Raw genomic sequence first — 27,530 nt, 5'->3', positions numbered from 1 at the left:
CTGCACATTTTTCAAGAGACACGACGGCTGGCCAGACTATAAGTATTTATTTGTTTAGAGTATGCTAGGCTATTTCCAGACGGCCTTCCGCTGATTCCCTAGGTACCGCTGGAGAGACGAAGTGCAGAAAGACCTTAGCGAACTCGGCGCCGTCGACTGGACAGAAACGGCTTTGGACAGAGTAGCGTGGCGGTCTTTGGTGTCGGAGGCCAAGATCCACTTCGGGTCGTTGCGCCACAGCAGTAAGTAAGTAAGTAAGTATGCTAGGCTATTTGTCAAAAAATCAAGATACTTACATAGTTCCTCTCTTCCTCATTTGCTGACTCGTTAATTTGCGTTATTTATACATATATTTTTCTACTGATTGGAAAAACACAAACACAAAAACACTACTAAGTTTAATTACGTATATATAAGTATAATCTTTTACGGATCTAATTAGATCGTTTTATTACAACTGCATGTAGCAAAAATGTCTAAGTACACAACACATTGTGTCGATACACTCAGAAACTAAGCTTTAGTAAAAATAAAAGAGTTCGGCTGTTGTTAGCTGTACTTAAACCTGAATATGTAATCATAGCTTGCCCTAAGGTTCAAAAGGTGCCACTGCGGTTAAATGTACGTACGAATGTATGTACCTACGTATTAGTTACAAATAAAATGTATACATTTTTCTTTTCAGTGTAACGGTACAGAATTCTAACTATTGTTACGCACCGTGTTTGTGTTTTTATGACTGCGTAAACTTTATTGTTTACGCAAAATGTTGTAAAGGAGTATAGTTTCCGCGGTTATTAAACTCTTGGGAAAGGTTTTAATACTTGAAGGAAAATTATAGGTATTCTGACTAACAACCTGTCTAGGGTTATGGTAATGCAATTTAAAGGTTGTGGGAATTATTTGAATCAAGTAAATAAGTATACGAGTTTTTGAGTTCCAATATGTACTTTGAAACCAATGCCATATACTGCTGTATATATGTTACAGGTCCTACAGAAGACAGGTCGCGGTATTCGGAAAACAAGATCCGTTCTAGAGAAGAGAACTATACGACATGTACTAGATACCAACTAGTTTAGATTTCAACTAGATATCTTTTGCAGCTCAATCCAGGCAACCAATGTCACTTTTACGTTAAATTATCGTTTTAAGATCGTTTTGAGATCTAAAAATACATGAGACGTTTTAGACATTGTGAAAATCGTTCAAGAGTATCTCCAGAATCGCGGAAATGACAAATTTGACAGGTTATATCTTAAAAATATCGTTGTCAGTATCTTGGTGATGTCTATAAGATATCTAGTAGATGTCTATTTCAAAATCAGAATCGGGCCCGTAGCCACATTTAAAAGCGTAAATTCCCATATTACAGTAAATTAACATTTAGAACTTCAATAAAATGCTTGTTCAGCGTACCAAACAAAATAGGAAAGGTATTACTTCAAAACATATGAAAAATATGTTAGGCCAATCAGTATTCACATCGTTTGATCTCGATATGAATCAAGAGGCCGTCAGCCTGCTCTGTAAAGAAAAGACTCTTTGTAAAAAGGAAAACACGCGCAGGAATTATGGGTATTATTTATTTATTTATTTAGGACAAGGATGAGATGGAATGTTATGCTATTGCCAATGAGATGATGCCGTACGAGTATGAGATACTCGTTGCGAAGACTAGAAATTCAAGTTTATTACAATTTTTTATAAAACCCAAACCAGAAGTAACCGTGGGGTATACAATTTTTATTATTAACAAGCTTTTATTAGATCGACCTGTATATAACGAATCTAAGGTAACTAATTTAACCATCTTCCAAGGATCGTAGCGTCATGAAAATTGGCAGCTGTATGTAGTTCTGATGACAATACAATAATATGGTACTGTCGAACTGATCTGATGATGGAGACAGGAGGTGGCCATAGGAACTCTGTGATGAAACAACGCAACCTAACTGTGTTAGGGGTTTTTAGAATTGTCTCGATGAGTATTAGTTGTCTGTTGTAAGAAAAGTACAGTCAGCGATAAAAGCTTGTACCAAAAATTATTTTTTTCCAAAAACTTATTAAAATGCTGGATTAAACACTGGACGTTCTGTTTTCATAAATAATCGGTATTGTTTGTAACTAACAATAATAACTTGTTTAAAAACGTTAAAAGCTTTACAATTTTACTAATGAATGTAGTTAACTTCAACCTTTCGTAAAAACTGCATTAGCCGAGAGTGGCATCTGGCATTAAATGTGTCTGTCTTAAATTATCGGAGTCTTGCAGACGAATCAAAAGGGTGGAAACGAACGGGCCCAAGGTACTTACTATATTGACAGAAGTGAACAACCTTTGGGTTGAGTTTCAAAGGGCTCCAGGGTTGAAATTGCTTAATTCTCATTTTAAAGTTTCGAAACGTTAACAATTTTCATATCCTTACTTATAAATGCGAAAGTATTTCTGTATGTCTGCCTACTACCTCTTCAAGCTTAACTGCTGAACAGATTTAGATGAAATTTGATAGAGCCTGTGCGGAAATAGAAGAGTCGTGGAATGTATCGGGCCCCATACAATTCGCGACTCTTCTCTTTCCGCACAGACTCTATGGAGATAAATAATTTGAGGCCCGGAGTAGGAAATAGAATAGTTTTAATCAATCATCATCATCATTCCACGCGGACGAAGTCGCGGGCAGAAGCTAGTATTTCGTAACTTTGTTGTAGATGTGGCAGCCCTACCATTTTCAGCCGGTCGCTGGACCCTTTATAGCCAGTAAAAGGGATTGCTTCATTAAATTTGGGAGTCCCGATGAGGCAAAGGATATTGCATCGTAGTTTTATATGTAAGGCGAGTTTATCACTGTACTTACTAAAGTACGTTCGATTTACCACCCCTGTCCCCATTTTTTAGTATTCCATTTTACCTTCACCGTATAGCTAAAGCATCAAAAACCCTCGCTTTTATCGCCTTACTAACTAACTATACCTACTTAAAAAAAACCTTATTATGGTGGTTGGTGCTTACGTCGCGTGGTATTGGAGTATCGTTAATAATAGCGACCTAATAAACAGCAGCCTTTATCCGTGGAACGTCACATATACCTTGAGGTAATTATTTGGGTTACCAAGAAAACCTGTAAAAATGAGATTTCCCACGAAAGAAGCCTTGCCAGAATTCTACTCTAATTTAGACTGTCAGTGACCGTTAAAGCATTCGTAAAATTTTAATCTATGGATATTTTCATAGTTCACTGCTGAGTAACGAGTAACGTTGATCAGTCCGCTAGTTGTAGTTGGTGCAACTGCCCTTTAGATATACATATAATTATATTATATAATTCTATTATTATGGAAGGGTCCTTATATTTATGGGGTATTTTTATAGTCAGTCACCCGCTCATAAAATATGTAGTAAGTACACATGTTTATAGCTAGTTATCTTCTTTTTATGATATGTGCATATAAATAAAGTCATCGATAACTGTATAAAGGTTTACATCGTCAAATATATGTGTATACCATCGTCATCGGTCGTGGAAATGGGTGTTAGGTTCATTTTGTTCACTTTTGAAATACCGTAAAATGGGGTGAGTGGGGTTCGCGGGGAGAGTTGGGTTATGAATGGGGAGAGAAGGGATGAAAGGGGGGTGAGATGGATTTTTAAGGCTACTGCTACAAAAATAATGTATTCCAATTTAAAATGGAGCTACTTATAGTAATTAGTAATACCTACTCATAATAAAAAAAATCGATCCAACAATCTTCCAAAATTACCATTGTATGAAAACCCAACTCACCCCAAATACGAGCGACTAGGGGGTGAGGTGGGATTTCCTGTTTATCGTCAAAGTTATGAAATAGAACTACCCAAAATAAAATAAAAACTAAAATACAAACGTCTGGAACACTTATTATATACACCATTCAGTTTGTATATGTAAAAATAAAATGTTATCGAGGTTTAAATGTCAGTTTTGCCCCTACTCACCCCATTTTACGGTACAAATTATAGGAGTTGTTTGGTTTCTGCTAAATTAATTACTACTAATTTAGTATTAAAAAATAGGTTTTAATTGCACGTCAAGTTTCGTCACAAAATAAAGTTAGAATGTACCTAAATGCAAATTAGTGGCTTCAGGGCTTGCTTCACAAATTGTAAAAACATTCAAATAATGTATTTTTTTTAAATTTGCTCGTAAAATTCGGTTTGGAAGCCTCCGCTGACTTACGATTTAATATCTGTGGATACAAGCGCTAGCCAAGCACGAAAGAGTCGGGAACCAGCATAAGACCGCTGCTACTGAATGCAGATGGAATGGAAATGGAATAGGTAATGACCTATGCCACATTACACTGGTTTTCTCGAGAACTTGTTTCATTCCCGCTCGAGTAGACAATGTGAATAGACGGCGAGGAAATTGCTCCCCAGACCCACCCAATCGGGTTGACCCTGGGGACTCCTTTTGCGCTGTAAAAATGGTTTCCATTGAAAATTTAACCGAACGTGCAACATTGAATAATGTGGTCACTGTATTCAGGTGTATTCTGCAGCTATTTTAACTTGGCAGCTGCAATTTTGTGCATGAAATGAAAGCAATTTTAACGTAAAAGGCCGTGAAAGTTTTGAATAAATGAATACAAAAGGCAGAAACTGCACTACAGAGACATAAAAACAGGTTACAAGAGCCTGAAAACTCGTTTTCATTGCACTTAAAGTTATTAAATAGTAAATAATATTTTATTTACTCGCCTCTACATTCATTATTCCTCCATTAGAGTTAGGAATGTGTAATTTTAAATAAAGACTACAAAATAGGAAGTAATCATTGGATTAGTCTTATCATAAGATTAGAATACTACTGCTCAGATTCCAACACGATTGTTATTTTATATGCATTCAATATTTATTCGAGTGAATCTGATATGATTCACTCATAACAGATTAATTTTGTATTTATCTTTTACTACTTACTTACTTACTACTAGATTATAGTGTCGTGCACCTGTATAAACGGTTTATTTATTTGAAAAGTAAAGAATAGAATAGAATATAATTTATTTGTAAGCACAGACAATACATAATATGAAAGAAAACACAAAATAAGATTAAAGTGCCACGAAATGGCCTCATCTCAGCATGTTGCTGGTGGCTTCCAGCGCTGGTCTTCCGATGAGACCATCAAGTGAGAAGAATCACGGAGGGTAACAGACAAGAAGAAAAAGACATCAAATAACGTACAGTGAACAAATAGTAAAATAAAAGTTACACAAAAGGAAGATACAACATAACGACTATATTAAATTAAATTAAGACTATTTTATACATATTGAAGCTATAACAATCATGATACAGCCTACGGAAATCCAGGCCATGTACGAAATGTAACAGCGTTTTTATTATGCCGTCAAAAAGCCAAAACGATTTCCTACTTGTTTTGCGTCAGGAGTTTTATGCGATAAATAATATCTTTTTAATGTCAGATTTCAGTTTGCTCTACATGGAACCTTCGTTTTAAAAAACGGATACTCTTGCCCAATTATTAAACACGTAAGTTTTATTTATATATTTACTCGTTACCTATACTATAGGTATTTTATTTATATTTCGAGTAATTCGGCGATAATGTAGCATAAAGATACAACAAAAACTCGATACTAAGTACTGCCTCTAAGCGCCACTTGCACCATCCCACTAACCCGGGGTTAAGCGGTTAAACCGTTAACCCAGTGTCAAATTGTTTGGTAACGATGGTGATTTTAGGTTTAACTGGTTAACCCCGGGTTACTGGAATGGTGCAAGTGGCCCTAAGAGTTTAAGACGGATATCTACGATTTGAAATCTGCGAGATGCTGAGCATCCTAACAAGCAAAGTCGAGCCCTCTTATGCTGTTTAACGCATTCACTGCCAGGGGGCGTGGCCTAGGAACAAACTTGTATGACGGTGGACGGACATGTGCGTCGGGGGCAGTGAATGTGTTAAACTATTCAATTTGGATCTGTGGTGAATAATCCGCAAATGAGCATTCCTCAAATAATTTGTACATTTCGATCACATCTTAGATTTCTGTAAAAATTGTTATGCTGGTAAAGTACATGAAGTACATGAAGCTGAACAATTTCCACCATATTTCCCAAAATGTCCAAGAAAGTTTGTATGAAACAGTCCTTTTTTTTGTTACCAAATGTGTAAGGAAATCTGGTAACAAAAAAGGATGTTTCATACAAACTTTCTTGGACATTTTGGAAAATATGGTGGAAATTGTTCAGCTTCATGTACTTTACCAGCATAACAATTTTTATAGAAATCTAAGATGTGATCGAAATGTACAAATTATTTGAGAAATGGTCAAATACAAATTCGGCTGCTTATTAAAGTTGGCTCAAAGTTTTATTTTATTACAGTAAAAAGTGTATTTCTATTGAGCTGTGTGTATAGGTAGCTTCGAAACGTTTACAAGATACCGAATGACTAAGAAAATAAATAATATACGTTCCTAGACATCCGAGGAAAAAATAAATTATTTTGCAATTTTACATGTTACCATAAGTGAAGGCTGTCTGCTACAGCGAAATACGGCCATTTCTATCTGATATACAGGATGTTTCCTGTAACAGGAGCAATAAATTAAACTGTAGGCTGTACTCCTCAAACTGACCAACATTTGTTCAGCAACTTTTCAAAATAACTCATATTTTAATTTTTATTACACTTTAAAGTTTATTCTAAGACGCAATGTATTGCAAATTTTGTTATGTTTAAAGCGTGATAAGTAACGTCAAACACACTGATGTGAGCGTACATTGAAGGCAATATTAATTTTGTATGAAAAAGAGGAAGTCTAAAGGATTCATAATTTTTAAAAGTTGCTGAACAAATGTTGGTCAGTTTGAGGAGTACAGCCTTTAGTTTAATTTATTGCTCCTGTTACAGGAAGCACCCTGTATATGTCTCGACCAAAGTTTACGTAAATAATCGTATACAAAGTAGGTAACAAAATAATGTCAATAGAAGACATTCTAAGTAAGGTAGTCACTGACAAGGCATAATCTCACAGAATCTACCTAGAAAAAGTAAGAGCTAAGTGGCGCGCTGGAGAGCAAATCCAGCTTTCAGGGGGAGAGGGGTGTTTTATGTCTTAAGCCGCATTAAATCTGATCATAAAGCAACATGGCCGTCACGTGGCCCGATAAGTACAATCAGTATCCGTTTATGGGCTTACCTATGTACTTCTCTTTCAAAAAGTATTTATGTGCAAGGGAATATAAGAGGGACCCCGACGATACCGTTAACGCGGTAAATGGGCGTTTTTTTTTGTTGTCCCCTACACTTTTTTTCAAATTTGGGATTTTTTATGTTATTTCTACTCAGAATCACGAGCTCTTTCTATCCTAATAGGAGAAAAAAAGTGTCCTAAGGTTTTTATTTCCATTCCGTCACCATTTTTAGGGTTCCGTACCCAAAGGGTAAAAACGGGACCCTATTACTAAGACTCCGCTGTCCGTCCGTCCGTCCGTCCGTCTGTCACCAGGCTGTATCTCACGAACCGTGATAGTTAGACAGTTGAAATTTTCACAGATGATGTATTTCTGTTGCCGCTATAACAACAAATACTAAAAACAGAATAAAATAAAGATTTAAGTGGGGCTCCCATACAACAAACGTGATTTTTGACCGAAGTTAAGCAACGTCGGGCGGGGTCAGTACTTGGATGGGTGACCGTTTTTTTGCTTGTTTTTTTTTTGCTTGTTTTTATTTTGCTCTATTTTTTGTTGATGGTGCGGAACCCTCCGTGCGCGAGTCCGACTCACACTTGGCCGGTTTTTTTATTCATAGACTTTGTATGGCGGTCGCGTAATGGAAAGATCGAAAAATGTATGTAAATTTTGGGACACTTTTTGTCTCCTATTAGGATAGAAAGAGCTCGTGATTCTGAGTAGAAATAACATGAAAAATCCCAAATTTGAAAAAAAAAAGTGTAGGGGACAACAAAAAAAAACCGCCCAAATATGATCGTAGTTTCCCACGCACCTAATGGAGAGGTGATTTTCCAACAGTGAATGCCTATTGCTTGATTTTGAAGTTTTTGATTGATGATGATGAATAGAAAAGTGAGTGAGAAACGCAAAAGGAGCAGTGCACGGCACTTACTGCTTTTCTATTCACCTGTGTGATAAAATTATTACTTTTTTTACACAAACCGTGAAACTGGAAGAGATCCCTTAAACGGATAAGTTCGACGTGGAACTTCACTTTTCTTAATTGTACTTATGTGTTTTTGTACAATAAAGAGGTTACTAGTGTTACTATTACTTAGTACTGTTAAATATAAAAATAAACAATAGTTCACACGTACTAAAAGTGTAAGTATGACTACTTAAGTAGTTAAGCTCTAATCTCGGGTAAGGTTAAACACGTTTCAGTGAGAATTGTGTTATTTATTCGGTTTTTTTTAAACATTCGATTATTTGAATTGAATAGCACGTAGGTATAGGTAACAAAATTTGTGTTGCAATCAAAACATTCATTATGATATGAGTAAATATTTCATTTTAGGTACCTACCCATTCCCCGAATAAATGTTTTCATGTTTATATACGGAACCAATGATATTATATAACCATAGATAGGTTATACTCGTACTTGAGGAGCACAAAAAATACTTCCATATTTATTTCTGTGCCTACGAAGAAATCTGTTATTTTTGATTAGTTTTCTCATTCCATCCATCTTTGTCACACTCGTTGTTAAACATAAGGTCGTCTTTTTCTCTTTCGGTGTGCGGGAGCTCGTTAGCATGTGCACATTTCTCGCTTGTCCAGCCGCGACTAAAGGAAACTTGTCCAATTTGTCACAAGGTAAGCGCTTCAATTTTGGAACGCCTATAACCTATCTTGAGTTATAAATCATTGTGTGGAACGTAAATTTAGAGAACGCGACAAGCAGACAATAATTAAATCAGTGTCGTGTACGATGTCTAAAGCGTCTATTCAGAAAAAATAAATAATTTTGTCAATATAAATAATATCGATTTCATTGCATCCCTCTCGCACAAATATACAGGGTGCCCAGTAATTAATGGATAACCTTCTAACCACCGACAGGGCACGTTAGGCTTGTCCAGAAAATGCACTTATAAGTCTAGTAAAAGTTTCATGGTTTTCGAGATAATCGCACACGAGATAATAAAGACAGAAAAGTGCGATTATCTCGAAAACCATGAAACTTTTACTAGACCTATAAGTGCATTTTCTGGACAAGCCTAAGGTGCCCTGTCGGTGGTTAGAAGGTTATCCATTAATTACTGGGCACCCTGTATAAGTTTAAGAGCGAGCAGACCCTGGCTTGAAATTGGTATTGGTAACGTATTTTTAAAATCTGTAAATATATGCCTGAACTTACTCTGAGGTCTTTCTCGCAATACGAGTACTTATGCGTATATCTTTCAAGATTTATATATGTTTTCATTCGTTCGCACTGTGCGCAGTACTATATCGAATTTAAGATAGAGATGAAGGGAAATTTCGGCTTATTTATTAAATCATATGTTTGATAAGGTGTTTATAGAAATACGCGAGCCAAGGAATTAATATGTATTCCGTTGCGACTTATTAATGATATATAAAACACGTTCCGCGAAATCTTTGTCTTGAATAATATCGAATTAAGAAGGCAAGTGTTTGCATTTCATTTATTAATATGCCAAACATGAGAGCTAGAAATCTCAGAATCTGACATTTAATAACGTATATACATAATTCGACTAGGTATTTTTCGAGTCTAGCATAACGAATAAAACCTGAAGGATTTGTTTGACTATAACTGAATTACCTACTGAAATATGAGTGACTTTTTTATTTTATTTTATAAATATTTTTTTGTCTGAACTGTTCTTTACCGTTTATACGACCACATTAGTAATATCATCAATATTTTACGATATTTATTGTAGGTACCTATAATAAGCGCTGGTGGCCTAGCGGTAAGAACGCGACTTGCAATCCGGAGGTCGCGGGTTCGAACCCCGGCTCGTACCAACGAGTTTGTCGGAACTTATTTACGAAATATCATTTGATATTTACCAGTCGCTTTTCGGTGAAGGAAAACATCGTGAGGAAACCGGACTAACCCCAATACGGGCCTAGTTTACCCTCTGGGTTGGAAGGTCAGATGGCAGTCACTTTCGTAAAAACTAGTGCCCACGCCAATTACTGGGATTAGTTGCCAAGCGGACCCCAGGCTCCCATGAGCCGTGGCAAAATGCCGGGACAACGAGAGGAATAAGAAGAAGATTTATTGTACATATAGGTATTTAAGTATTGAATTTTCTTCAAAAGGACACAGAACACAGCAGAGAAAATGTTTCCATGGACATAAAAATAAAACTATCATATATGTACTCGCAGCTATATTATAAGTTAGTACCCAACTCCACCAAGTCACTAAATAACAAACTCCGCAACTTACTTCGAAGTGGTAACATAATAGAACAACTTATTAGTTACATAAATGGCGGTCCATTTATCCGTTAATTTTATTTCTCAAGCGTCTCGTAGAAGTAACAAAAAGAAATGATGACTTTCTCAAGTCTCGAGTTTTCCCTCGAGCTAAGTCTGTTAGAAGAGTAAATTCTCTGGTATAAATAATAAATCTCTTATGAAATTTTGTAGAAATTGTTTAAAGGTAAATCATTTGAACTTTTGTAAATAGTAAAAGTTTTTAGTTTTGCGTTTGGGTTATTTATAGGCGCCCAAAAGACCATTTTTATGTATGGGTATTGCGTTAATCAAAATCATTGAGTCGTCATCGCATTACTTAAATTACTTAAAAATTCTTAGTTAGCCGAATAAATATTTCAAAGAGTTTCAGATTATTTTCGATTTAATGCACATTACCAGCTCTTCTTCTTTGCTGTATTATTTGTATTGTTTTCTGTAATGAGGTGTGCAATAAAGAGTAATTGTATTGTATTGTTATTTATTTAGTTATTAACTTAAACTTCAATATTTTATTGCAGTAAAAGACAGGTTAAAATACAATTAAAAAGACATACTATTACATACAGTCAGTCATATTTACAAACTAACTACTAACTAAACATTGCTGCCGCTCCTAGACGCTTCCGGTGCAAAAGTGCCCATAATACTCGCGGCATTGCCACGCTGGATGGATATGGATAGCCTTTGCACCAGAAACGACTCGGAGCGGGGGTCCTCCCCCTTCTGCCTAAGTCGACGGCCTATGTCGCGCACCATGTTTTTCGCGTCCGCCCCCCAGCAGCCCGCCGTTTCTACCGCGAAAGGGACAAAAATGTACCCTGCTCCCAGGGGGGCATACTTTTGCCGCTTCACTGCAGCCTGAGACTCGGCCGCCGGTCCAGCCGCGCGCACCGTGCGACTGATATGCGAGGCGGCGAAGGTGCTGACACACGTTACCGTAGCGTCCCACACCAAGCACCGCCCTCTCTCCCATACTTAAACTTACATTCTTCTACACTTAAATACCACTTATAGATTAATACGATGTTTGAACATTAGATTTTAAAAACATTTTAAGATGATAGATGTTATGCAAATTATTAAGTTTCAGGTTCACATAGCGTGGTTTGACATTGAAGTTTATATAAGTAAAATCTCGAGTTCACGAATAATAGCGTCGTTTAAACTATAAAACATATTAGACTTGCGCTCAAGCGCAGCGAATTTAAATTCAAAGAGTAGTCTGCTAGTTTTGCATAATCTCAACGCAGACGGGACAAATGTATGCAAGGAAACCATAAGTAAGTACCCTGCGGCGAATATTCATAACTTTAGAAAACTAACTTTAATCTTACGTCCTTTATATATCGTTATATAATCTTGTAAGATAGTCAAGCTATTAATCTATAGCCTATAAAATATATATCCTATGTAATATACAGTCTATACAATTTAGCTGTTTATTTTGATTTCTTTTTTCGGTTTGGTCACAGAATAAATAATAGTACTAGGTACAGAAGACTCACTCTCTAACAAAACGCGTCTGTTACGATTTGCACAGATATGGCCGCTAGGTGGCGACAGCGCCACGCGCGGCTTATGGCTTTCCCCAAAATTGGGGTCGAACGGATGTACTTTTAGCTACCTGTAGCAAAGCGACGAAATCGCGGAGTGAGCCACGCCTGGTTTGGTGACTAGAGGTTTTCAAAACAGGTTTTCCCGCGTTCTCGTCCGTCTATCAATATCATATACATACCTACTTATCTGTAAAATCTGTTTCCTCTTTTGCTCAGGGCAGCTGCTCTGGCCAGCAAGTAATACGATAATATACCTACCTAATTCTACTACGTGTATTTACGTATTAACCAATTCGTGACTATATGGGGCGCTCCCGACCGGCGCTAGGTCTTGGTGTGGGGTTACAGAGGGTATAATTTGCTTTAAAGTTCTCACATTCTGCTGTCCTATTTATTCATATATATGAAGCAGACACTCTTTTCATCCACTCATATTTAAATAGTAGTAGTAAACATAATATTGCGTTGTACCGTAAAAATAAGATATAAGATCCGTAAAACCTTCGTGGTGTTTTTGCACCGTCTTGTCGGCATTACGTACGTTTAGGGTTTGTAATCCAGATCCGGGATGTATGAAATTATCCGGATCTGGATCCGGATCCGCGGATCTTCCCATACATTTCGGATCCGTCGCGTCGTGCAAACCCTAATACGTTGTATGATCCTCTCAGCGTGTCAACGGCTCACAATTACAGCGACATTTCCTAATTTTCTTTTGGAAAATGTCTGAATTTTGTAACTTTTAAAATAAATATCTGCGCGGGAATATTGATTTTCCTTATACCTCTAAAATGTCGTTGGCTTTATACCTCGCAAAGTTAGAAACTTCTTTGACAATTTCCAGGAGATATACGGGCTAAGTTGTTAAGTAACTTCAAAATGTTTATGAAGAAAAATATATAAGTACATTGGTTAATCATTCGAAATATTAAATCAAACTCTATAAAAGCGAGATTTTATTAGGGAACAATGTAAGTATTATTATTTAAGCTTGATTTCCCAATTGCTATACGGGCAAAATTAGCCCGTGTATTATTTGGACAACTCATAGAATATTTTTAATTTACTTTTTTTACGCTGCTAGTCTGTGCGGAAAGAGAAGAGTCGTGGAATGTATGGAGCCCAATACATTCCACAACTCTTCTCTTTCCGAACAGGCGGCCTAGCCAAGGTGACAATCGCTATCGCTTCGCCATCGAATCGCTTAGTGTCTCTCTATCACTCTTCCATATTAGTGCGACAGTGACAGTTGCGTTTCGATCGCTACGGAGCGTAAGCGATTGGCACGTTGGCTACGGGGCCAGACTCGCTACTTGCGTTACATCAATGGCGCAATTACACTTTACACTGCGCCAATTCTAAGTCGTTCGCCGAATAGAATGTCAGTTGAGGGCTTGGCTAGGCTCCCTGGTAACAATACACTTTGATTCGCTGACAATTGTGCCCACATACACATGTCATTTAGTTTACAACTCAAAAGGTAGTTATTGAAAAGAGTTTATTCCGTTCAATAACTCACTTGGGACCTAACATTAGGTACATAGTATAGCATGAAATAATAAAGAATAACCGACGGAATAACCTTTTACACGACATATGTGTTCATTAAAAACATGAAATAACCTACCTACCTACTGGCGAGACTAAGTAATTAAATCCTGTCAAAAGGAACAACAAATGACAAAAACAAGCAACAACGGTTGCACTCCGGGAGTGCCGATAGAAGTGAAAACTCACCTCACTATGTTACCGTCGCCCGGTAACACGATACATACGTTTAGCGGAGGTATTCTATTTATTTATTATATATTATTATCATTCTCAAATAAGATCACACTTTTTCATTGACATGTTTATTTACATACTGCCATGACAACGTCAAATTAGCAAATTAGGTATTTAAACATAGGTAAAGAGTCTTGAAAAGGAGTCCGCAACATAAATGTCAAATAACATTGAGTTTTTCTTTATTGATTTAAATGCCATCTAAATTATGAGTGGCCATCTAAACCTTACGCCCCTTACGGTCACGTGATCGCCTTACGCTGTCTCGAGTTTATCATTTTTTCCCCACCTCAAACAGTGCCCAGCGCCGCTAAAGAAGTTTTCACTTCAAAAACTGTAGGCAATTAGATGTGAGAGGTATTAAACTATAGATAATTAATTAAATGCAGACTTTATGGAAATCCCGACAAGCGTACTCGTACCAACAGGCGTTCATTATAACTGCCTCACTTCGCTATAAATTAAAATGAATTGTGCTTTTGATATCACGCGATGTTGAAAAATATTATTTGGTGAAGGCTGAAAACTTTGAAACATAATACCAGCCCTGTTAACGAGGTTTTAAATTTTATGGGTTCTGTCGCTCGTGGAACAGAGTTTTTTCCCTAAAATAAGTAAATAAAGTTATATGGTTGACTCACCTTTTCTTGACAACTGCTATGAGAATTATGTGCTGAGTGTTCTTGGCTTGTCGTATTGTTCTGAAAAGAAAAAAATAATAATTTGTTAAGTAATGTATAAAATATGAACACTTTGATAGTATATTTCTAAAGCCAATTCAACCACAATTATGTGAAACGATAGAAGTCATCTGATATTTTTCCAGCTGTCATCAAATGATGTTATTTAAAACTAATGATGATGACAATATGCTATGTTATTTATGCCTAAGTTATGTAATCTTAGAAGTGGGTATGAGCAGCTAGCCTGGCTGTAATTCTGAAATATATACTTGAAATACAGGGTGAGATACTTTCGCTTAAACAAGTTATTGTTGTTGAGGCCTAGGCTCCTTTCTAGTGGTGCAGGGATGCCTAAGAGGATCTTCAATGAAGATTTGTTATTTTAACTTATGTACAGAGATTTATTTGTAAAATAAAATTATTTTAATACAGTAGTACAACTACAAGTACAGTTTGTCGTTTCAACGTATTTTGGAAGATTGCCGTTGGCTGCTGGCGGCGGACGTTATATACGCATCCGATCGTTGACGATCTTCGAATTTCGGAGGCAATCGGCCGTCCGTGACGTCACATAGGATGCGTTCTGAACAATTGTCATAGAGTAAATATTATAGTCCTGTATTTCAAGAACATATTTCAGAAAGGTGGTAGACCCCTCCAAATCCGTTGTGAATGGTCGCCCAACAAGGGGATTATGGCAGAGTGCGAGCTGCGCGAAAAAGTAAGCCGACAGAGGTGAGAAATCGAATTCAACGGATTAATAGGCACATAAGGATAAAAAGATAATTCCATTTAAAAACTTGAGTAGGTTTATAGGTATAAGATAACATGTATGATATATTAATAAGGTTTTTTCTTTAAAATAAATATTATTCTTGTTCTTATATAATAGGCTTATATTTATGCAAATTGTCTGTTATGTGTAGATGTAAAAAAGAAATAGTGCTTGATGTGGCAATTGAGTTTTTGATTTAATTTTCGTGGAGGAAGTCGGCAAATACCGTTTCTTGTAAAAATTAGTAATACCTTTGATATGTAGTTTGATAATAGTAGGTACCTAGTTCTAACTACTAGCAAAACAAAAGTACCACACATTTAAGTATTTTGCATTCATATAACATTAATAATTACACATGATACAATTAATAAAAATACAGCTGGTTCTAGGTAAAACGACGGCGATGAGGTATTGTTGCTGTTGCTGCAGGTGTTCGAAATATTCATCATGTTATATTATTAAAATAACCCTAAAGTATACCAGAAAGAACTTTCTTATGCCTATCATATATCGCAAAATGAAGGTAAACTTTCTGAAGCGCACGTAATAACAAAGCAATATTATCGTTATACTTCCCCACTACAAGCTAATATGTATTACATTTTAATTGGCACTTGAAATTATGATGTTGGGTACGACATTATCTGGAAAACCTTTTAGTTAAGTACCAGAGCAAACTCTGCTACTCACACTACTGTTTTCTGTTCTTAATTAATCGGTAGGATTAATTAGGTAAGCTATTTCTGGCTAATACATTGGCCGGTTGGATATTAAGTACATTTTCTAGGTACTCGACTACTATGAATGAAAGTGTTATGATTATGAAAGATTGTAGGTACATAGTAACATTTGGAAAACATAGAATTTTATTTTTATTACAATGAAGGGAAGAACTGGATAAAATAAAATCTATCATTATCAGTCTATCATTATCTAAATTAGCACAATCATGCAAATCAATCCCATAAGCTCGAATTCCCAATACCTTTCGCAAAAATTAACAGGAATTATGTATAAGTGCTCGTGAAATACCGACGACATTGTTTTAGTCCTTATTTCCTTACTCCATAATACTACGTACGTTAAATTGGCATAACGTTGAGCTCGTAAAACTCGCGAATCTTTGAATTTTTCATCGTATTTTGCTCTTGATTGAAGAAAAGGTAAAAAAAAATTCAACATTTTTAATGTTAGGTTTTTTACACTTTATTATACTTTATAATGAATGGCTGAGTGTTTTAGCATATTCTAATGTGGAGTTTATGAAATGATTAATTACTTGGTAGGCGTGTTGGTTTGCTTGGAGCTTAGGAAGTATTAATTTCAGTTGGTTACGCTGTATAATCCAGCAGAGGGTCCCGACCCGGGTCTAATTCCTAATATATTAATTATACGAATTTATTGAACATAAAGAAATAACATTCAATAGTGTGTATGAATAATTATTAAATTTTATATTTGTTTGAATAATTATTAAATTATAACAATTAAATAATGAGTTATAAATAATTGCAAGCTATTATTTTTATAAATTGTGATGTGAGGTAATGAACAAAAAAAAAGCATTAACAAATAAGTTGTGTATAAATAATGTGTAAATAATGTCGTATGTATAATAATTGAATAATATGTAAGTTGTGACCTGTAATTAATCATTACCAATAAAGGATGTCTATGTCTATGTCTATGTCTATTAGTCGGAATATATGCCTAATTTAAGGCATTTTTTTTCACATACGTATCACCAATATTTATTTTTTCCTATATTTTAATGAAAGCCAGGCAGATTCAGAAACGCTGATTGATGGTCTTTCCCTCAGTGTTTCTTACTAGGAACCATTGACGTATAATATCTAAGGATGGGCTAATGGGGCACTAAAAATGGTACTAGTTCAGCGGTGTTAGTCACGAATTCCAGCCAATCGTGCAGTCTAACGCAACTAGTTTGCGACCAATAGCGCGCGTAATGCGAACTCGTCAACAAATCGCGTGCGTGATGCGAACTCATCAACCAATCGCGTTGTAGCGATTTCACACCACTGTACTGGCCCCTGTCATGCCTCATTATTATTGCCCGTAAAGCCAGTCCCTAGATATCTATGTCAATGCTAGGAACATTCATTGATATGAATTGTTAATGTTGAACGGATCAAATTTACGGTCTGGCGTTAAAACTAGTGTCCGACCGAAACATGTTTTTTTGCCGAAACCGAAACCGAAACCGAATGTTCGGCTTTGGCTCTAGTTTCGGCCGAAACCGAAACCGAAACCGAAACTTTTGTAGACTTGTTAAAATCGTTGAAAAAATGTCATAAAACCGCTTTTACACACATATTATGTGGCTGTCAACACCCAATGTCCTTGAAATTGATGTTACTTAAGCAGTTTTTTATGAAAATTACTAGAGTTAGACCAAGATAATTCTGCAACGATTTTGATAAGTTGATAACACACGCAGTGCAAGTGTTATTTTAAACGTCAAAACTTCTATGAAATTATGATGTATAAATAACATTTGCACTAGTTGCACTGCGTATGCTATCAAAATCATTGCAGAATTTTCTTGGTCTAACTCTATTCATTCACCAGTCAAGCTAACATGTAGACACAGGGTTAACCAAATAATCGCCGTGTGCCTGCTACACTGCCACATCTCAAAAAACCGTTTTTTCGAGAAATCGCGTCTCAAAGTTGTGAGAGTATAGTTCAGGGTGTTTAATAGGATCTTACTCCTTTAGTTTTAGGTCTATGAATTTAAAATTTAGCTTTTTTTACTCGGAATGATATAACCCTCCTTATGACCATGCCACTTTTTAAAAGAAATGTATATTTTTTAAGACACAAGGCCCGAAAGACAGGTATTTAGAGTTGTGGCCGTATTGCAGAAACGTTTTTTAAAGATTTTGAGATGCGGCCAAATTTAAACACAAAATTATTGGATAAAGGTTACCATGCAAATATAAAAAAAAAACACCAAAATAGTTAAAATCCCTTTATTTTATCAACTTTGGTAGGAACAAGATCACTGTACGCGATAATATGTGTAACTAGCTTATAATCAGCAACATTATACCATGTCATTACCAAATAATATTAATTGTTTAAAAGGTTCTTTATAAAATTTGAACAAATAAAACTTTGAAACTTCTTTTTTAAAACATTCATAATAATAAAAAGTATTTAGAATACCTACTATATTATAAAATAAGAAATCAAAACACAATACTGCTAATTTGTGAAATCAACATCTTTAAGAACATTGCAGGCAACTTATTTATTATAATGTATTGAGTAAGTTAATTCTTACAAGTAGGTAACTTCTTATAAGTAATAAGTACAAGAAATAACGAATATCACAATGTATTTCAACTTAGCACTAATAAAAAAAGCGTTGATATACAAAATATTTTGTTTTCGTTACTTTAGTAGAATCAACGTATGTAATAATCAGTCTTCTTTAAGTAGACTTACAAAATACAAAGGTAGTAAATTGCTGTTTATTTTCCTTTAAAAGGCCAATATTTAGTACTTACACAATACACATCAATAACACGTAACTACTGGACACTAAACATCATAGGTAATTCTGTTTTCTGGTGAATCCTTCGCGTTTGACAAAGGTGTCACACGAGAGAGAGACTGTCCGAGGTGACATTACGTGTGTTAGCAGATCTACTCGTAGTCCTCGAAATTTTAGATCTAAAACAAGCAAGCATATAAAACATAGCTATATCTAGTTTCTATCATTCTTCATAAAAGCATTTTAATGGAAATAAATTGAATAGCTAGGACACACACCGATAAAAATATTAAACACAGTCATTACCACGAAAATGCCTTTACCATTATCAAATAAGTTAATGTAAATATATCAAAGTAACGACTTTCCACGTGATTTAATTTTTGGCGCCAAAGTCCCCAAAATAAAAGCAGTTATTATAATATTTAACAAAATTCCAATATTATGACACCATCCCGAATACAACCATCCCGAACACAGTTAGTAATTTACCTCACACAATAAAATCCGTTGCATATTATTGGCAGTAAAGCGTGCTATACAATTAGACACACATAATATTACATACAATAAAATGTTAGTTAAATACATACACACTCTTCGAAAACATGCTCAATACTTATCTTTCTTCAGACGGGAAAAAATATGTATTAGGCTCATGACCCTCACTGATGAGCCATATTGATCCGCACTTGTAAGAAAACAAAGTTGAGATTTGCTTAATCATTTTGTTGCGTTGTGGTAGTTTCGGTGGCGAGCTGGTAATTTTGTAATAATAAGTGTAATACTTACTGCTGTGACACAACCAATTGCCGTTTGTTTCTTTTATATTTAAAGTGATTCATCGTAATTATCACTCAACTAATTATTATTTTCTAGGACGCAACTCAAAAGCTTCATTTAAAACGTGTGCTATATAGCCACAACTCAAAAGGGCCATCAGTTCACGTGCGAACGCCAGACGGCAGACTGGCAAGTGGCTGTATTGCAGGGAATCGTCTGACAATTTATGGTTAAATCCATAAGGCCACTTGTGAGAAAAAGGCTCTTAAAGACCTTTTTTGCTATGGCTCTCGAAATAAGGTCGTAAATTGAACAATTTTGAATACGAATCTGCAATAATCCAGAAAATTAAAAATTTTGAATTGTGGCCGTATAGCAGGCACACGGCGCAATAACGCGAGCGTAGCGAGCGCGAAATTTTTTGTTAACAATATCGCAAGGCCGGGTACCGATCTTCACCTGGGCCGAAAAGTCCGAAGTGCCCCATTGAGGCGAACTTTCATGCGAAGTCAAAGCCGTACTTAAGGCTTCAGGATAAGTAGTTGAGCACAGACTCCAACCAATGTCCATTGTATTCAAAAGCGAGACCGCAGGCCGAGCATGGCGCAGCGAGGCCAAAGGCTAAGCTGAAGTAGAGGACATGTGGAATATAAACCAATGGTAAATTGAGGTAAAAAGTGAGGCTAGTTTTCTTATTATTATCTTGTCCAGGGCCCAGTAACATGCAACAGTGCTATCTCATTCACTTATAGGTATTGACAGCCTCTTAAGACTGCGTCAACCGTCCAGTGGCGCCCTCATTAGTGGAATTGTGTTTTATAATAAACCAATTAATGTCTGTACCTAATATACATGAATCAGTATATGTAGGTATTAATATTATTGTCCTACTTATTCCCCAACTTTTGGTCTTTGTCCGAAGTACCATTTCGTAAGTTTCGGCCCGGCCGAAAGGTTCGGCCGTTTTTTGGCCGAAACCGAAACTACAGCCGAAACATGATTTTTTTGCCGAAACTGGCCGAAACCGAAACCGAAACCGAACCTTCGGTCGGACACTAGTTAAAACCACTAATTGGTTTATTTTACAGATTTCAGAGCATGCCACAATTTTCACCATAGTGTAGCTTCCTAAAGCTACTGTTACAAATGGTGATGGTGATAAGATATGGTATAGCCGAAACAGGCCACAAGTAGAATCCCTACCTATCCCTATCTACTATTGACAGGCGAGTAAAAAAATCATCATTCGATTGCCCTTGTCCCATTCACTTGGGGTCGGCGCAGCATGTCTTTTTCTTCCATACCTCTCTGTCGCCCGTCATCTCATCATTCACTTGTAAAACACTCGTTTAGGCGAGTAAAAAAAATAGTATTATTAATTTATAGGAATGTGGCAGATGCTTATAAAAGTCATCTAACTTTTACATAAATTTTAAAACGTAATGGAAATCCAAAAAAACAAAAACTCGATGACTGCCTTACAATACGGCATTAATTTACTGTTAAATATTCCCTAAAGGATTTTTCTTTCGAAATTGTTACCCGGAAAACCGCAATTCAGTAAAAGGAGCTACTCTGGAACCGTCCTGAAACACTTTAGTTAAAAATAAAAGAGGCCGAAAAATAAACCGATTTATCGCATGAAAACACGTGGATTTTATCTTCTGATATTTTGCAGGGAACACACAAACTTTACACTAGCTCCTTAGACACACACCCAGCATGGAGGTGAATCCCATTATAAGTTTATGAAAGGCTTTGGGATGTAAATACAGGGAACAATATGGGTGTCCGGGAGATATACGGAATGGAGTGAATGCCAGTGTAATAAGTCCGTGTCGGTACATACGATAGTTTCGTATATTTCGTCGTTACATATAGTTCTTTGTGGTTCACGATGATAGTTCACAGAGAGAGAGAGAGAGAGAGAGAGAGAGAGAGAGAGAGAGAGAGAGAGAGAGAGAGAGAGAGAACACCTAGTTTATGTGCTTTTAATCTGTGGTCTATGTCACGAATGACCGTGTTTTTGAACTTCGTGGTTTTTAAATTGTGCATATTCATAAATTTAAGCAAACCCTCGTTAAATTTTGTCCCTTTCTAACAAACCCAAATGTCAAAATTACAGATAAGGACAAACGGTTATCAAGGGCTTGTTTGTTATAAACTTTTGTACGAACCGCTATTTTAAAGTTCATGCATCTGCCTCATGGACTTCCTTCCTAGACTCCGTATTACGAAGCATATTATACCAAGATCACGGGCCCCACAAAGTCGCTCTTAAGTGCCTACAGGTCGATTCACAAGAGCTGGCACGAATGCAATGAATGAGTGAAAGAAAATATATATCACATTAACCAATAAAATGGTGATGCTGAATGTATATGTCGCAGTGAAATGATCAAAACAGAGATTTGAACAAATCTCTAAGGGAAATGATCAAATCACGCAGGATGTTAAAATGGCGAATCCATATCATCATTTCCCTAGAAAAATCCGGTCATTTGACCAAATCACTGACTCTGTTTAGTGAAAAGACAAAATCGGCCAATAAACGCGAAACGCTTTTTCATTTCACTAGATTTGTTTAGGAATTTGACAAAATCCCTAACCACGACAGTAAGTTGACGAAACGAACTCAAAAAGTCAACTAACGGGTTGGCTTAAAGTAATGAGAATTTTTATTTTCAAAAACATCAATAAAAACTCAATTGCTATAGGTTTAAGGATTTTAATATGGTAAACTCAATCGTGTTTTATGTTTTAATTTAATATTATAATATTGCAAAAGGTCCCGCATCTTCGATTTTTCTTAGCTTACTTTTCACCGTTAGCATCATACTTTAGCATAGATTTGATCAAATCGCTTAACTGTAGAGTAAACTGTTGTATTCTGTACTTGCTTTCGTCATTTCACTAAACCGTTCGGAGATTTAATCAAATCACCATATACCATCTTCCAGTTGAGACTTTATCCTTTCACTAAACCTGTTTAGCGAAATGATAAAACTAGTTGACTTTTTAAGTTCGTTTCGTCAACTTACTGTCGTGGTTAGGGATTTTGTCAAATTCCTAAACAAATCTAGTGAAATGAAAAAGCGTTTCGCGTTTATTGGCCGATTTTGTCTTTTTACTAAACAGAGTCGGTGATTTGGTCAAATGACTGGATTTTTCTAGGGAAATGATGATATGGATTCGCCATTTTAACATCCTGCGTGATTTGATCATATCCCTTAGAGATTTATTGAAATTTCTGTTTTGATCATTTCCCTGCGACATATATACCGATACAGGTGGCACCCATACAATGAAAGTTTCGCTCATTTCATTCGTGCCAGCTTGCGTGAATCAATCTGTACGAATATTGCCTATTAGTAAAGAACTGACTTTACAGGCGTTAATGAATAATGCCTTAATGCCATTAGAATTTTAAGTGATATATATAATTAAATATACTTGACACCACTGGGACTGCATAATCTACTGGAACGTCGGGAAGCTGTTTGAATAATTTGTAACATCGAATACCACAAACATTCTTTTATCTATGATGTTCTATTATATGAATCAAATGTTCTTTTACTTAGCAAGATGATAAATGCATTTTTAGACCCAGAAAACGAGGTAACAACATTTATAGATTTCGCTTTATGTTTTGACTTGTGCCGTATTCGCATATATCATCGCATGAAAGAGTTGTACGAGTTGGCCGTGATATAAGGGCCCTAGCTCGCTAACTCGCCATGCGGGTGAAACACAGATCACTTACGTACCTACCACGTATTAAATTAAATATCTGGGAGACCGAGCTTTGCTCGGAAAACGTATAAAAACTCAAAAATGCGCGTTTTCCCAGAGATAAAACCTAGCTAGATCGTTTTTTCGCCCCTGAAAACCTCCATATAGCAAATTTCATCGAAATCGTTAGAGCCGTTCCCGAGACCCGAAATTTATATGGCGCAGTACGATAGATAAAGCCGTTATATAGTTATAACCCTAGGGATATAATTATATGTCGTAACATAGTTATACGAAAGCGATTCATTACTATCTTTTTCTACTCCAGCACTTAAATGTGTCAATTAAATGACTGACAGTGATATCTAAAGCAATGTCATTTGAATGATTTGTCTATAGGCTCATAAGATGACTGCTAGCAGTCATCTTATGAGTATAATACAACTGCTTTATTTTTTTTAAAGATACAAGTTCCGATCATCTTGATTGAAAGAGGTATGTTTTCATTTACAATAATAACTCTTTTTTTTTTTAAATAATAACTCAATTTTTTTTAAATAATAACTCTTTTTTTTTAATAATAACTCTTTTTTTTAATAATAACTTTTTTTTTTTCTTTTTTTTAATAATAACTCTTTTTTTTTTTTTTTTTTTTTTTTGCTGCAGCTGTCATAGAAAAAGTAATGTATGCAACAGCTCATAATAGGTTCTTAAAATTCTCGGGTCTTTTTTTACAAAACTCGACTACGTCTCGTTTTGTAACTTCGACCCTTGAATTTTAAGAACCCTTATTATATCACTGTTGCATAAACTACTATACTAGGAATATAACTATAATACGCCTTTAGTTTAGTGAAAACTATATATCTATCGTACTGCGACATATACATATACATATAAATATATAAATAAATATACAAGAATTGCTCGTTTAAAGTTATAAGATACATTCTACAAATATGAGAACACATATTTCACCTCATTTAAAAATTGCGAGACAACGGCAAAATTTGCGTCGCATTTTATAACTGTGTACAGTAGTCAACCCACGGCATGTTTAAATTTATATTAGTCTGTAATGTAAGGTATTTGTAATACCGGCCTTGTTGCCTGAATTAAATTTTTAAACAAATAAACAGAAAGTTGTCTGCAGGGGAGGTCAGTTATCTCTGCAGCTTACTGTACATAAAAATGTGAGTTAAATTGAGTTCCGAGCAAAAGCAGTAATAGTATTAATAATATTGGCGTAGGATGAACTGAGAGATGCGGTTCACGGTGTTGCGTTGTTCTTTACTAATAGGTATTATTCGTACAGGTTGATTCACATAAGCTGGCACCTGTATCGGTATACAGGGTGGCCCATTTAGATCGGTCAGTATGGGAAAAGCTGAAACTATAAGACATACGACGATCTCTTCTTAGGAACCATGTCATCGATTTTAGTAACAAGAAAAACTGCATTCATACATTAAAAAAAATGTGTACTCAGCTCGGGAATCGAACCCGGACGTTTTGAAAAAAAAAAAAATATCTAAAATTATTTCTATTTAGATATCGATTGTGTAGGTCTTAAGCAGTAAATGTTACTATGAAACATGATGTCTGAAATGAATAAAATGCATTGTATTCATATCCTTTAATTTATTTTAGTATGTTTTCGAAATGGCCACCATTTTTTTCAATAAATTTTACATAAAAAAAAATTAAATGTATGAATGCAGTTTTTCTTGTTACTAAAATCGATGACATGGTTCCTAAGAAGAGATCGTCGTATGTCTTATAGTTTCAGATTTTCCCATACTGACCGATCTAAATGGGCCACCCTGTATATGTCGCAGTCGGATAGTATAATCCGCCGTATTACATTACGGCTAGCCGTTTTACAAAACAGGGGCACCACCATTTTATAGGTTAATGTGACACTCTCATCTCTCATAAATACTTTCATTCATTCCATTCGTGCCAGCTCTTGTGACTCGACCTGTAGGCACTTAAGAGCAACTTTGTGAAGACCGTGATCTTTGTATATGATTCGTAATACGGAGTCTAGGAAGGAAGTCTATGAGGCAGATGCTTGAACTTTGAAATAGCCGTTCGTACAGAAGTTTAAAACGAACTACACACACATAACTTTGAACAATGCACGTGCAGTCATTAATTTTAATGAAAATAAAACTAATTAAGATTGTGTGTACGCATTGCTTTCCTATCTAAGCCACGGTTTATACTCGACAATTAAATAAAAGAACTGCTCAGGGGGCTCCAAGATGACAATCGTTTGCAGAAAACGAAACAAAACGCTAATGTCTCTCTATCACTCTTCCATATTCGTGCGATAGAGACAGCGTCTCGTTACATTTCTCTGCGAACAATTGCCATATTGGCTAGGCCCCCAGGAGTTTGTAGCATGAAGAAGGGAAGCAAGATTTTTATGTACATTTTAGGAAGTAAACACGGTTGGAATTTAACCTCTAGAATGTTTATATACGCATGTGTTCTATTATAATTAACAATAATTTAAAAATAAATGAGAAAAATAAATCAATAGGCGCAATATAGCAAGCGATTTATTGTTAAATTCAACAATTTAATCACTTATCCGATGCAATAATAACAAGTTAATTTCACGATGGCCTCATCCAGTCGTGTTACTGTAAAGTAGACTTTATCTCCACGGGATCAAAGTCTATAAATTTCATGCGTATTATAATGAGATCCTCTGAAAGCCAGCTCGATGGGTCTCGCAGATTTCCCTCATCATTTTATTTAATGCTTGACGTGGCTGCCCTTGACTCCAATTATTAAAAAATGAACCATCCAAGCATCACCATAATAAAGAATAATTTAATATAGCTCAAACTTTAAGCATATTGAATAGGTATTTAAGAAACTAAATATCTACAACATGCAGTTACCTGAAATATTTGATTGAAACTTACGACTCTACAATGGACCGTTTAATATGCATATACAGCGTGTATTTTTACAACCGAGTTATCAAATACATTGATAAACAGTAACAGCCATATTCGAACTTTTGACACTGACATATCCAATTCATATCGTTTAGATATCTAATATTTGACGTATCTTAAAGTTCGAATATGGCTGTAATTATAAGTCACAATTTCTTTAGTCCTAAATTACGGTACAAAACAAACCTTTCAAGTTAACAAAGAATTCAGGTTTATTTGACAAATGGAATAAATGTCAAATGATAACTTGTCGCGTCATAATCCTCGCAGGTGATTGGCCCATTAGTTAATGTCTGGCGCTAGCCGGTGCCTTTTCAGCCCATCAACTCTACAAGCTCACTCGGGCCAAATTACGCGGAAACCTTTCACGGTCACTGCATTATTATTATTACAGAGAAAACCACGAGTGGGTTGTTTATTTTACATTGATATTTCAGGTGTAATATAAATAACATTTAAAACTTTCGCGTTTTAGAACACATATTAAACCGTATTGCGAATTAATTTTGTTACCTTTGTGTAACTACCCGACGAAAAGTCTATGAAAAAGTCTGAGGTAGGGGGGTCGACATCGTCATTTTTCATTCCTAATTTAAAGATGTCATTTTGCTATCAATGTACTGAATATACGTTTGAATTGCCCTGAAGGCCTCACATAACAGCGTAAATATAAATTGAATTCAGTAAATACAGTAATAAAGAAAATCATTTGTCCAAAATACAGAAAATACCTGATGGCTACATCAGAGAAAAGAGAAACCAAAAAAAAGATATTTATCTGATGCGATCACGTGCGACATCAATAATAACAAAAGGATCACGAGCAATTTATTTCATGGACGCGTCAGCACCCTGCAAAATATAAACCCTTTTGCGGGAACATTTACCACCTGACCGATTTTTTACTCGAGTCGCGTAAAAGGGACCCATAGGTATTCGTGATTTTAACGTCGCCGAATAATTTATAAGGGAACGAAATATATGGAAATGTGTAGACATTCTTGTGATACGAAGCACATATACTCGTACTATAGGTACTCGCAATTCACGCGAATATTTCACGTTCCTTAAGGGGATATACTGACTGAGCGATTTATCAGAAAGTAGACTATATTTAAATGTTGAGCGCTTGGCAAATAAAAAGATTGCTTGAGTACGTCATCAAATCCTTAAGCACTTGTCCCACTGCCGTCGACATAGCGAGCTGTATTGCGAATACAAAATTTATT

The 27,530-nt window shown here is 35.8% G+C and overlaps 1 protein-coding gene across 1 annotated transcript in view; it reads right to left on the bottom strand.

Annotated features, from left to right (window-relative positions):
• Positions 1-27,530, bottom strand: part of LOC134654953 (high affinity cAMP-specific and IBMX-insensitive 3',5'-cyclic phosphodiesterase 8) — an 80,807-nt gene that overhangs the window by 15,639 nt on the left and 37,638 nt on the right. The window contains exon 4 of the mRNA XM_063510385.1: positions 14,469-14,528. Coding sequence (XP_063366455.1) covers positions 14,469-14,528 — 60 coding nt within the window. The remainder of the gene's footprint in view (positions 1-14,468; positions 14,529-27,530) is intronic.

Source organism: Cydia amplana, chromosome 16 (genome assembly GCF_948474715.1).
Source record: "Cydia amplana chromosome 16, ilCydAmpl1.1, whole genome shotgun sequence".
Classification (NCBI taxonomy): Eukaryota; Metazoa; Arthropoda; class Insecta; order Lepidoptera; family Tortricidae; genus Cydia; species Cydia amplana.
This window is presented reverse-complemented; position numbering and strand designations above follow the sequence as displayed.